The 12,832-nt window shown below is 37.6% G+C and overlaps 1 protein-coding gene across 2 annotated transcripts in view; it reads right to left on the bottom strand.

The window, feature by feature from the left end:
• SCFD2 (sec1 family domain containing 2) overlaps positions 1-12,832 on the bottom strand; it is a 315,517-nt gene that overhangs the window by 196,833 nt on the left and 105,852 nt on the right. For both annotated transcript variants that reach the window (XM_023758303.1, XM_006093976.3), the window contains one exon: positions 12,085-12,334. In XM_023758303.1, coding sequence (XP_023614071.1) covers positions 12,085-12,334 — 250 coding nt within the window. The remainder of the gene's footprint in view (positions 1-12,084; positions 12,335-12,832) is intronic.

Below are 12,832 nucleotides of genomic sequence, written 5' to 3'. Positions count from 1 at the left end.
AGCTCTGCACGACAGGCACAGTGACTGGGACTTGAATGTTGAGGGGCATCCACATGGTAAGAGCAGCTTTAGTTCTAAGAATTACTTTAGTGGACAGTTGCTCGGAAGCTGTTTTCTAACATTCGCGAAAATTCCAGACAGTTATTTTAGGCCTACACATACCTGCTCTTGAAGCAGTTACTCAGGTATCAATGACACCTTCATCCATTTACAAATATAATATTAAACGCAAGACAGGAAAGATGTATTTTTTTAATGTAAAGATATAAAACTGGTTGATTAGTGAATGTTCTCATGGTGGACATATCTCGCTTTTGTATGCTGGTATCCCTTCCATTGTGGAATCACTCCTACCCCTATTCTAAGTGGCAATGATGGGCTGTCAGTCACAGCCCACTGCCCATTGCTTCAGATCCCTGCCCCACCCCTTCCTGTCTGCTGCCACACAACAGTGAGGGGGCTCATGATTCATCCTTTAAAAAAATTAATTAGCCCTGACAGGTTTGGCTCAGTGGATAGAGCATTGGCCTGCGGACTCAAGGGTCCCAGGTTCGATTCCGGTCAAGGGCACGTACCTTGGTTGCGGGCACATCCCCAGTAGGGAGTGTGTAGGAGGCAGCTGATCGATGTTTCTAACTCTCTATCCCTCTCCCTTCCTCTCTGTAACAAATCAATAAAATATATTTTTAAAAAATTAATTAGTTTATTTTAAATTTTATTGAATTTATTGGGGTGACATTGGTTAATACATTTATATGTGTTCCTAGTGTTATAATACATCATCTGTATATTTGCATAAAGGGGATCAAATATATGATGACGAAAGGAGACTTGACCTTGGGTGGTGAACACTCACAACTCTTCTTGGTCAAAGGGACCTCATTTCTCCTGGCAACAGTGACTGAAAGTCAGCTTCATTTCCTAGGATTGATCTACAACCCCTAGAAGAAAAAAGATTATTTTTTTCCCCTGGGTTGCTAATCTGGAATGACATAAACCAGGAATGGCCGGGAAAGATGAGAGGTCACACAGAGACAGTTGTGATAGGAAAGAATGAGGTCATACTTAGAAGGCAGAAAATCTGGGATCCAGAGTCCTGATCATACTGTTGGAGCCCCTGCCCCAACTCTCCTAAATACAGCTATGTCTCTGGACTTCCCATATGAGCAAATATGAAAGGCAAATACCAACATGGAAAACACCAGCAGAATATTTGACTAAGTATTAATCACCTTAATATCCCAAGTGCTCTGATTTTAAATTACTAGGAATAAAATAGCCCAAGCCGGCTTGGCTCAGTGGATAGAGCACCAGCCTGCGGACTGAAGGGTCCCAGGTTCGATTCTGGCCAAGGGCACATGCCTGGGTTACGGCTTGATCCCCAGTGGGAGGTGTGCAGGAGGCAGCCGATCAATGAATCTCTTTCATCATTGATGTTTCTATCTCTCTCTCTCCTTCTCTCTTCCTCTCTGAAATCAATAAAGAAATATTTTTTTTAAAAGAATAAAATAAATAATTCGGTAGAAAAAAAAGACCATAAGCAGCAAATATCTGTTTTTCATAGGTACTCAATAAAATGAAATTTATATATGGCCTCTACACTGTTCTTTACATTTCCAAATGTTCTACAATGAGAAGATATGACTGTAATAGTGGAGGAAAACCTTAAAGTATAGGTAATAACATGTAAAATTAAATTTAAGAATGTTAGGCTGGCATCCATCAGTAGGCAGGATGAATGAGTGGGTAGGTGTGGAGTCAGGGATGCTGAGAGAAGTCCATGGGCCAGTGTGTGCCTGAGGATAAAGAAGCATCTTTGGAGAGATGTAAACAGAATCTCCAAGGAAATAGAGATGGGCTACAGGGGGTGAAGTTGAGTCAATGACTCCATTGTTTACCTCCTGGGAGGATAGAGGCATCCTGAAAATGACAGAGGGGTATTGAAGAAGAGCTGATTTAGAAATAGGGAAGGAAGTATACTGTCTCAGGTTAAAATAACAAGCATATCAAACTAGAACCATAGAATGGAAGAGAAAAAGGGGACCTTAGAGTCACCTAAAGCGACTCCTATTTTATGAGGAGGATCCTGAGATTGAAGCAAGCTAAGTGACTTACATTCGGGTGACAGATCTAGGGGCATATTTAGTAGATATAAGGCCCCCTCCCCACTTTTCAACCAGACCCCATCTCTCCTATCTGGCCTATTGCTATGTGGTTAAGAAAACTACTCTGTATTCTATGCAATCCATTGCTTCTTTTTCTTGACTGAGACATTTATGTAACATCTAATATGCAGTTAAGAATCAGCAATATGCCTCAAACAGATTGTCAAACTGCTGCGGGAAGGCCGGGGAGGGTTGGGGGGCAGGAGAGAGGGGGGTAAGAGATCAACCGAAGGACTTGTATGCATGCATATAAGCATAACCAATGGACATAAGACACTGGGGGGTAGGGGAGGCCAGGGGATTGTCAAGGGCGGGGGGAAAAAAAAGGACACATATGTAATACCCTTTGTAATACTTTAAGCAATTTAAAAAAATTAAAAAAAATTAAAAAAAATAAAAAGACAAAAACAAACTTTGGGCAACACACACACACACACAAAAGAATCAGCAATAATTAATCTCTGTCACCCACACAATTATGATTATTGGCATCATGTGTAGACATAAAATTAAGTGATATAGACAGTATGTCTTATGCATTTTGCACATAAAAATATCAGTGCAAAAAGATCCATTCCAGTGTCTTAGTTAAGAATGACGTTGTAATGATGTGCCGTGGAAAAATTAAGTACTTGAGAAAGTAATTTGTAGTGATCCCTTAATATGTTAGCAAAATTACTTAACTAGTTTGCCACCGTAATAGGCAGCTCTAAATATCTGTCTTCACAGTTTGTAATATATTTTAAATATGAACTAAATATTTTAAACTTCACTTGAAATAGCTTTTTGTAATATGTGCTGTGGTGAACTATTTTAATATGCTGGACAGTAAAACTAAATGTAACAGTTCCAACATTTCTCACGGGAGTGATTTAGGGCAGACATATGTTCTTCATCAGAGTTTCCAGCAGAAATCTTAGAAATCTAGAGGAAAAAAATAGACCCTATTTATACCAAACAGTGTTGCAAACCATAATGGAAAACAACAGTATGGTTTTTGTTTTGTTTTGCTTTGGGAGCCCTGAAACAAGAAATCTGAAATGTGAAGTGAAGGTGTATTCCTAATAAAAAGTCGAGTTCTGAATGCCACAATAACTGAAAGCCCATAAATTAGAACCAAGAGATGAGGCAGACTCCCTTCTGAAATGAATTTTCCCTACATCCTGAAGTCCTCCTTCAGTGGAGTGTGTGGATTCTACAGTCATGATTTTGTACACTGTCACTTACTCTAATGAGCTAAAGCTTTCGTTCAAGTGTGGGTAACATGAAGACTGGTGATGCACTTTTAGGATCACTCTTCCACTTACCACACCACCAGCCTTGTCATTGCCAAGCCAATAGGAATGCTCACGATCTAAAGAACAACTTCTCGAGGGAAAGATTTGTGAAATCTTGAAAACCGTTTTTCAATCGGAATAGTGCCCTTAGGAGCAAAAATCTGCAAAAGTGCATATTCTGAATGTGATGAATTACTGAGGGAAAGCTGTGAGGTGAGGAAAGAATGCAGAGGTTATAGAGTAAAAGGAAGCATACAAGGAGAAATTCGTATTAGCTCCTCATCTTTTACAATTCTCTGTTTGGAAGTACTTCATATTTTACTAAGAACACTAACTTTCTACAAGGCTAGGAAAAGTACTTGGCCAACTATGAAAAAAGCTTTGTTTGAAAGACATACCTCTACTAACATAATAAACAAAGTGTCTATGTCTTGTGCTAATGGAGATGCAAGGTTTTATAATAAAGTGGTAGCCACGAAGAGCAATAATAATTTTATATGGTCTATGATTACTTGAACTTTTCAAAAGAAGAAAGCTGTCATAAACAAATTGTTGCAATAGGTTTTTACCCTTGGCTGTAGAATTTGGCTTTGTTTTATATGGATAAGTGTGCATACATGTTTTCCATTGTAAAGCAGAACTTAAAATATCATGAGCTGCCTTGCACAACCTATTGAAAACAAATGCTCAACTCCTTCCTCATCTGAAGTTGATAAAGAGACTCTCGTCTGTTAGACATCTATGTGGGAATGCAAGTGAACTCCGGCTGAGAGCTCACTAGACTACGCTTTCCTTCCCAGTGTCCTTAAGAATGGTAATTTCCAAACGGGACCTGCCTTTCCTCGTTGTTATATGTGGTTAATGTGGACAGGGCACAGGGCCATGGACAAGTGAGAAGGAATAGAGAAGCAAAAACTTAGGAAACAAAATGGCTCAAAATCAATACTTTAAAAACGGAATATGATGTTAAAAATCATGGTAATTTATAGATTTTTATCTAAATCAGTGTGAAGTTCTGATTATTCCAGTGAGAGTAACAAGAATCCGGCCATTATTTTAAGCCAAAGTTTTGGGCATTACATAGCTAAGGAAGCACAGCTACAGATCTAGCTGGAAAAATACCATCCACAGAATTTGAGAACTTATGTACCATCCCTTCCTCAAAATTCAACTCTTCACATTTTAGTACAATTCCTGCCAATGCCTACAGCCCAGTGTCTGCTCCTTGTGGTGGGAAGCTCCTCATGGGGGTGAGTCGGACTTTTTGGCTTTATTTTCTTCCTTTTATTAAACTCAAACTGCCTCCTAGACTTTTCTGTCCAATAAACAGAGTTCTGTCAGAAATCTACTTCCACTTAGATGGTATCTTTACAGAATCTATTTGGAAAGAAAACCTATGCTGCCTCACCGGTAAATTTATGCCAGATTAACATTTAAACAAAAGTGATTTTTTTTCCTTTAGTTAAAAGAAGTCAAAAAAGGAGGTCACTAGGTCCCTTCCTATGGTTTCTGATAAAGCTGTAGAGTATTATTTCATCTGCCTGGAGATCTTTCAGATTTCTAGTAAGTCCTAGAGTAGAGATTCAAAGGCTTTCCTTTGTAATCGATACCTGAGGCAGTATCTCGTATAAAAATTACAACCTGGAGACCCACAGGCTGAATTCTGGCCTTTAGTAACATCTTTTGACTCATACAGTGTTTTAGAAAATGAGCCAATTTCTTAAAATTGGTTAATTTTAAATTTAAAAAAATCAGATTCCTGATTTCTCTCTTTCTTTTCTTTTCTTTTTTTCTTTCTGTTCCATTTGCTGACTATTGGTGCCCTGGCTGGGAATCAAACCAGCAACCTTTTGGTGCATGGTGTGACGCCCAACCAACTGAGCAACACTGGCCAAGGTCTGATTTATTGATAGAGTGGCCACATCAGATTTATGCTCCCCTGGCAACAATTAAAGAATCCCCAGTTTGACACAGTCCCCACCATTCCCTATTGCCTTCTTCTTTAAGACTGAATATCCTTGGCTAATTATTATTGTATTTTCACAGTTGTTTTTCTAAAACCTAACCCATTTTACTTATATTACTTGCTGGTCCTTGTATGCATTTGAATTTGAAACTCCTATTGCAACCCATGGTTTCAAACATTTATAAAGTATGGGGATACCATGTAATTATGCTTTTGGTATCTGTCAATTGAAAGATACAAAGGAAAAATTCTATAACCTCAGCAATATATTTAAATGAATTTATATATTATAAATCACAATAGCACCACAAATATTTGCATATTCATATGTGATGAATAATACTTAGTTTATGGATGATGTATAAAGCACATGTGGAGCAGTGAACCTATTGCTCTAAGTCTTATTTTTCCCAGGGGTCCATGAGCCCAAGCTTGGGACTCACTGGTCCAGTAAAAAGAATTCTACTGGGAACCAGGAGACACAGTCCAGTTCCATGCTTGTATTGAACAGGCTCTTGGGTGGTGATTTGAGGCAAGGCAGCCTTGATTTCGCATGTGCAAAGTGAATAGCCTAGATAATTATCGAGAACCTTTCCACCCATAAATCATAATAACATATGCGTGTGAGTCCTTACACATATCATAAACCCAGGCAACTACAGGACCTCCCAAGAATGTACCTAGGTTTTACCTAAAAACAAAAGGTTTATTAGAGAGGGAACTGCCATGGAAAAATGTGAACGCAGTGAAAAATGCAACTTCACTATTTCCAAATGTAGATACAATTTTATATTCTCCCCCAAACCATGTTTAAAATACTAGTAGTATATTTGTGAACAAATTACCTCAAAGAGAACTCAGCATTATAGATGTATCTCAGTTGAGCTCAGATTTGGGGTACATTTTGTAGACTTGAGTTTATGGGCTCAAACTTATATATTCTTTTCCTAGCAAAACAGATACTGTATATGAAAATTCTTTGAACACTACAGTATTATCTAGGATTGTCAGATGTTATAATGCTATTATTACCTGATATTTCCCCAATCCTTGTCTATATAGGATTCTATTTGACAGACTCGATTCAGTAAACTGAAATTCACTGTTCATAGATGTCATTTAATACCAAGTCATCATAGAATTAAAATTCACACATTTGGATGCTTAGCTATATTTTGTATAATATTATGTTGTTTTGTACTATTTTCTGTGTTATCTCTAAAATGACCAAAAGCTATTTGAAAAGAGATATTGCCTGATGAAAATATTGGTGATGACAACAATAAAATAACAATAATGATAAAAATAATGATTACAGATAACATACACGGATGACACATTAGGCACCAGGGTCTGTACCAAGTACTTGGATTATTTTGTCCCATGAGTTCGGTATTATTACTATCTCCATTTTATTTATGAGGAAACTGAAAATTGATAAAGTTAAATGACCTACTCATGATCACACAATTATTGAGATCCAGGGTCAGAACCAGACCTCAGGTCCACCTGACTCCAAATCCTGTGCTCAGAGCCTTTACACTCTACTACCACTGCCCCCAAAGGTTTTATGCTTAGAATAACATTAGGTATACACACATGGTTCAATAAACATTGATAGTTGAAACTATCTGTGATATGTCTGGTGATAGTAGCACCCAATAGCATATCATTTCAGTAAATGCTTTTAAAGGACATTTCAATATTATAACAATATTGGGCATCACTCCACAGTATATTATTTTGCCTTAGAATTTCCTCTGTCAGGGGAGCCTATAATGATAATTGCAGCAAATACAAGTTTCTTACCTAATGTCCATTCTCACCCTTATTCTTCCAACAGAACCCTGATTTTGTTCATGACAAATAGATGCCCAGTTAAAAACACTCATCAGATTCTCCTATAGCCAGAAGTAATCATGAAACCCAGTTCTAGCCAATGATGCAAGTCTTTTGGGTAGGACTTACAGAAAGAGTATTGTTTTCCTAATATAAAAAAGGAGAGTGCACTACTATATGCCTTTTTTTAAAAAATTGACTTCAGAGAGAGTAAGGGAGAGGTAGAGAAAGACAGAAACATCAATGATGAGAGAAAATCATCAATTTTCCCCTACTGGAGATCAAGGCCGCAACCCAGGCATGTGCTCCAATGGGGAATCGAACTGTGATCTCCTGGTTCATGGGTTGATGCTCAACCATTGAGCCACACTGGCAAAGCTACTATATGCCTTTTACTTTCATCCTTTCTCACCTCTTGACTGAAGCATGGATACAATATGTCAAGAAAAAGTGCCCATCTTAGGACCATGATGACAAAACCATGCCTTCAAGGAGGAAGGAAGGGAGGGAAGGAGAGAGGGAGAAAGAATCCAGAAAGAGTCCTGCAGCCTGTCTTTGAACTCCCTGTTGAGAAAAATAAATCCCTCTTAGTTAAGCTAATTTGGTAAATTTTCCATTCCATATATCCAGGTGCAATCCTAATGCAATAATACAGTAACTGATAATCTCAAGTTAAAAACAGGAAGTAAGAGAAGAGTCTAACAAATATAAGTTACAGTTTCTATGGCATTATTATGGCTCTATCTTGAACCACATAATTTTTAGATACCTTAAATCATTCATTCCCTAACTTTACTCTAAAGGTCACTAAATATATCGAACCCCTATTGACCTTTTCTTTAAAGATAGTATAAAAATTCAGGGAAATAAGTCAATGAATAATATAAAAATTGTTTACCAAAAAGAAATTTTTCCAAAATAGTTTAGGATATTAAAATCCATATGCAAGTTTTGTTTGTCTTTGCTTCTGATTCCAGAGCCTTCTGACCAACCAATCTTAGCACACTGATTTGCCCCTAATAGGTTCCAGGTGTGCCAAGCTGTTGCTTCACTTCAGTTCACAGGTCAACTGGGTAGGGCCTGGAATGGCCAGAGCCCCCAGGGCTAGTTGCCTCTGTCCACAACAGTCCTGCCTATTTACCTCAGTATACAATGCAAACATTCCCACTGCCTGTGTGCATCACAATGCACTACCCTATATGACAACTAGATGCTATCAAAATAATAATATCAAGGGGGGGAAATGAGCTATTAACAATACTACATGGATCAAAAATTAGCTCACACACATAACATTGTTTTATTCTTGACAAAATCATGAGTGGTCAATAGGGCACTCGTGTTTATTATCAAAGATGGATGATTTGTCCCATAATACACACTGCTAGGAAATGGCAGAGCCAGGACTTCTGAATCAAGGATTTCTGCCTCTGAGCCCTATGCTTTCCTGTAGGACGCCATTTCAAGTCTGTACAGATCTTTAAAATTCGCATTTTGAGTTCATTCTCTGCAGAGAGTTCAAATGGTTTTCCTTTGTTTTCTCTTGTGACTGCCATGCAAACACTAATGTATATGGAAACTGATATGATACCCTCTTTGAACTTAGCAAGACTGAGAAAGGACAACATTAAAGGACATATTTAGGTCACACCAATTTTCTTTCTTCAGCTCCCATCACTGACACCCAGAGAGCCAGCCCTTGTTATTTTGTGTGAGTAGAAAAAGAGAGTTTTTGCCTACCACTCTCCCAAAAAGTATCTATTAAAAAGAAAGTAGTAGGTTGCCATTGACCATGCTGAAGTTTTGTTTTGATTTGCCAGTTACAATTTCTCATTGTCCTTTCCATAAAGGGAAGAATAGGGAGAAAGAAAATAAATTGTCAAAATTAAATTACATATTTAACATATAAAAGGAAATATGAATTTTCCATACAAAGTATTGTCAAGAGATATTACTGAAATTAAAAAATTTAAGTTTGCTTAGTCCTGTTTTAGTAAAGCTAGACAACCAATAGATTTCAATGACTAGAAATGATAATTTAATTTCTTTATAACAATGCAGAAACAAAGAGGATACATGCATAAAAATAGGAAGGTATACAGAAACATCTATAAGTAGCTATTATAGACAGATTCAAGTGCACAACCAATATCTAAAATATTAACCAAATGTTAATTCACTGTTCAGAAAACAAGAACATGGAGGAATGGTTGAGCATGCATGGCTTAACACAATAAGTGTAAGCAAGTCTAAGTTAGAGAATATAATAAATGCAGGGGTTATGGAAGTGAGGTCGCAGCAGGTTTAGAATTTTGTGTTTAAAGACGTGGGCTCTAGATCCCGAACACCAGGATTCAAATCCTGGCTCTATCACTCAGCAATTGGGTGATGATAACATGCTTAAGTTTTTAAGTGCAGAAACAGTGTTGCTCTCTTGATCCTATCAACAGTTAAGAGCAGTAAAATTATAGCATTTTATAAAAAGTAGAATTCTTATATTGACTCATTGCTTATTTTCAATAATACTTTTTAACCAACTCATCATCAACCACAAAATGTGCACAAGGCATAAAATGAATTCTGCCACCCAGTAACAAATAAGCCTAAACTAAGTTGGAATAACATAAGCACAACTCTGTGGGCAAGTTCATGGTAAAAAGCCAGGCTAACCTCGTTCCACAATAAGCACATTTAAAAGCAATTCGATTCTTCCAGTACATAGTGGGTATCCCATCCTATTCCACAAGACTGTTATGGCAGCCTCAACACCACCCTATTACCTGTTATCATGGGATGCAGATTACACATTCTCCTCAGCAGCAAGCTGCAAATATGAACCCTACTTCTCAGGACATGACTTTATAACCTATTTAACAAGGGGATGTCTAACAGGCAAAGTCAAAGTCTATCTTCAGAAGTCAAGTCCTTTTGGGTGCACAGAGGTTGATTAGTGCATGTGTGTTCAACTGGTAGTTCATTTGAGTCAAATTTAAGTACTATATCTTATTCATCCAGTGTAAGCTGTACATGCAAAGTTAATCCAGGGAGAAATGTATACTCAGTATTACAAAATACGGTGTCTCTAGAAATTTTAAATACCACAAATTCTTAATTCTTCAACTGCTACACATACAAATTTTCCTAATACAAACATGAATGCACAGAAGTGTTTTAAAATGTGAAATCACAGTTAAAAGCAAGAAAAGGCAATATCCTGAGCAATCATAAATATAGAAACTAATAAAGAATGAAATGCTAGGTCAATAAACACCTCAAGCAAATATTAAATGAATACTTGTACAGCATGACTTCAATTCCCAAAATAATAAAGGAACTACTAATGCTACAGAAAAGCTATCCAAACAGCCTCAGCTAAAACACACCATTTTTGTTGTCTGTTTCTGAAATTACACATTTCAAGAATAACCTCCAATTAAATTCTCGTAGCATTCAATTTTACTTTTAATCAAATCACTGTTCTTAGCACTGTATAAACCATATTAAAGCTTCAAGACTTGTCTACAGCTAAACACAAGTAATCACATCTAGTGCTGTACCTAAATGAAATGGGAACAAATTCCACACGTTTTCCTTAAGTAGATTTTAAGTTGGCAAACAGGTTCTACACTAAGCTCATTTCTGTGGAAACTTGATTCGGTTTCCATCTCATCAGGGTTTCATTTTCCATAACCACACGTAGGAAAGGTCAGCAGTGGGCACGAAGGAGAACACACATGCGCGGGAGCAAAATCTGGATGCACCCCAGGGAGGCGCAACAGGGGACAGGAGGAAAAGCTGGAAGTTACACCAGCTGCCTCAGCGGAGCCTTCCTGAACGGAGAGGTCTACACACACCTACACACACATCCATTAGTGAATGGAAACTCGGTATGTTTTTAAAGCATTTAAGTTTTATGGGTAAGTTTTAATAACATCTGACTTTCAAACAGAACCAGGCTCAGTCCATACTAATTTCTGTAAATTACATTTACAGAAAATAAAAAATATTGAATTTGATATAGAATAAAACAAATGAATGTCTCTCTGAGTGATATCACAGTTCTTACTAGAAGTGAAAAGTTAGATATTATGATATTTAATTTTACATTTCTCCCCAATTAACACAGTCTACTTTACTAGGATGTTTGGGTATTAATTAATTCAGATTCAAAATGAAATATGAGAAATCAAAATAGGAAACTACTCTGGAATATGGCAACTTTTTAATCCTATAACATTGTGTAATATCTTAGGAAAACTTTTTTAAGTTTGAAATGACAATACCAAAGAGAATATGTCAACAAAAACCCTTTGAGTAGGATGCACCACATTTTATATTCCCTTTTAAGATGTTATGCCCTATGAGTATTTTGCTAATTTAACAAGGCTCTGGCTCTAAGGAATATGAATTCCGACAAGCCACTAAAAGCCATTTCACTCCCACAACTGGAAAAATATATATTGCAGTGAGAACCTCTGATCCTAAAGGCTAGCTAGGATCCATCAGACCTTATGAAATTCCAAACCATTCCAAAGAACATGGCTACATCCTCTTTCTGAAATGGCTGTTATTATTTTTATTTTATTATTGATTTTAGAGAGAGGAAGGGAGAAAGAGAGAGAGAGAAACATCGATGTGAGAGAGAAACATTGATCGGTTGCCTCCCCTGCAACCTGGGTATATGCCCTGACCTGGAATTGAACCTGCCACCTCTTGGTATACGGGACAACGCTCCAACCAACTGAGCCACACCAGCTAGGGCTGAAATGGCTTTTATTTTTAAACCTGTTTTCTGTATCACTGATGTTTATGTCTTATATCTTTGCTAAGCACTCACCTGTGATTTTTTGCAGCAAAGGGGACAACTCAGACTCCTCACATAAGACTTGAGCCAGTGCTTTCTTCACTTTTCCTTCTGTTTCAGCCAGGTCTTTGTCCTCTGTGAACTCTCCAGTGACAGAATAAATGTATATGAAGAGGACCAACAGCTCTTCGGGGCTGTAGTCATCGTTGGTCCTTTGATTCGAAGGCTTAATCATGGGCAGCAGCTGATTTAACACAACAGGCATCGTCGACTCCCCGATGCTCTGAAATAAAAGGTGGTAATGTGAAAATACGTCGTTTGTACAAAGATGTAATTTATGCACTACATCACATAGGGTGCAAACACCTCTAAGATGTTCACAGTCTAGATTGCTTCTTATTTGTTTGTCTCATCCTGGAGAGAATACTGCATGAAGTCTGACTTTAGAGTTGTTGTTTTGAAAGTCTAGTGTGTTTTTTTTGTTAATACTCACCCAAGGTTATTTTTCCATTGATTTTTAGAGAGAGTGGAAGGGAGGGGAAGAGACACAGAGAGAGAAACAAGTGTGAGAGAGCAACATCAATTGGTTGCCTCCCACCCACAGGGATAGAGCCTGCAACCGAGGCGGTATGTGCCCTTGACCGGAATAGAACCTGGAACGTTTCAGTCTGTAGGCCAATGCTCTATCCACTGAGCCAAACTGGCTAGGGTGAAAGATCTATTTTATAAAATAGGTAGTCAAGTTGTAGACCCTTTTATATTATCTTACATATTGCTTAAG

The sequence above is a fragment of the Myotis lucifugus genome, unplaced genomic scaffold, assembly GCF_000147115.1.
Source record: "Myotis lucifugus unplaced genomic scaffold, Myoluc2.0 scaffold_127, whole genome shotgun sequence".
NCBI lineage: Eukaryota > Metazoa > Chordata > Mammalia > Chiroptera > Vespertilionidae > Myotis > Myotis lucifugus.
Note: the sequence above shows the minus strand (reverse complement) of the source record. Positions and strands in the feature narration are given on the sequence as shown.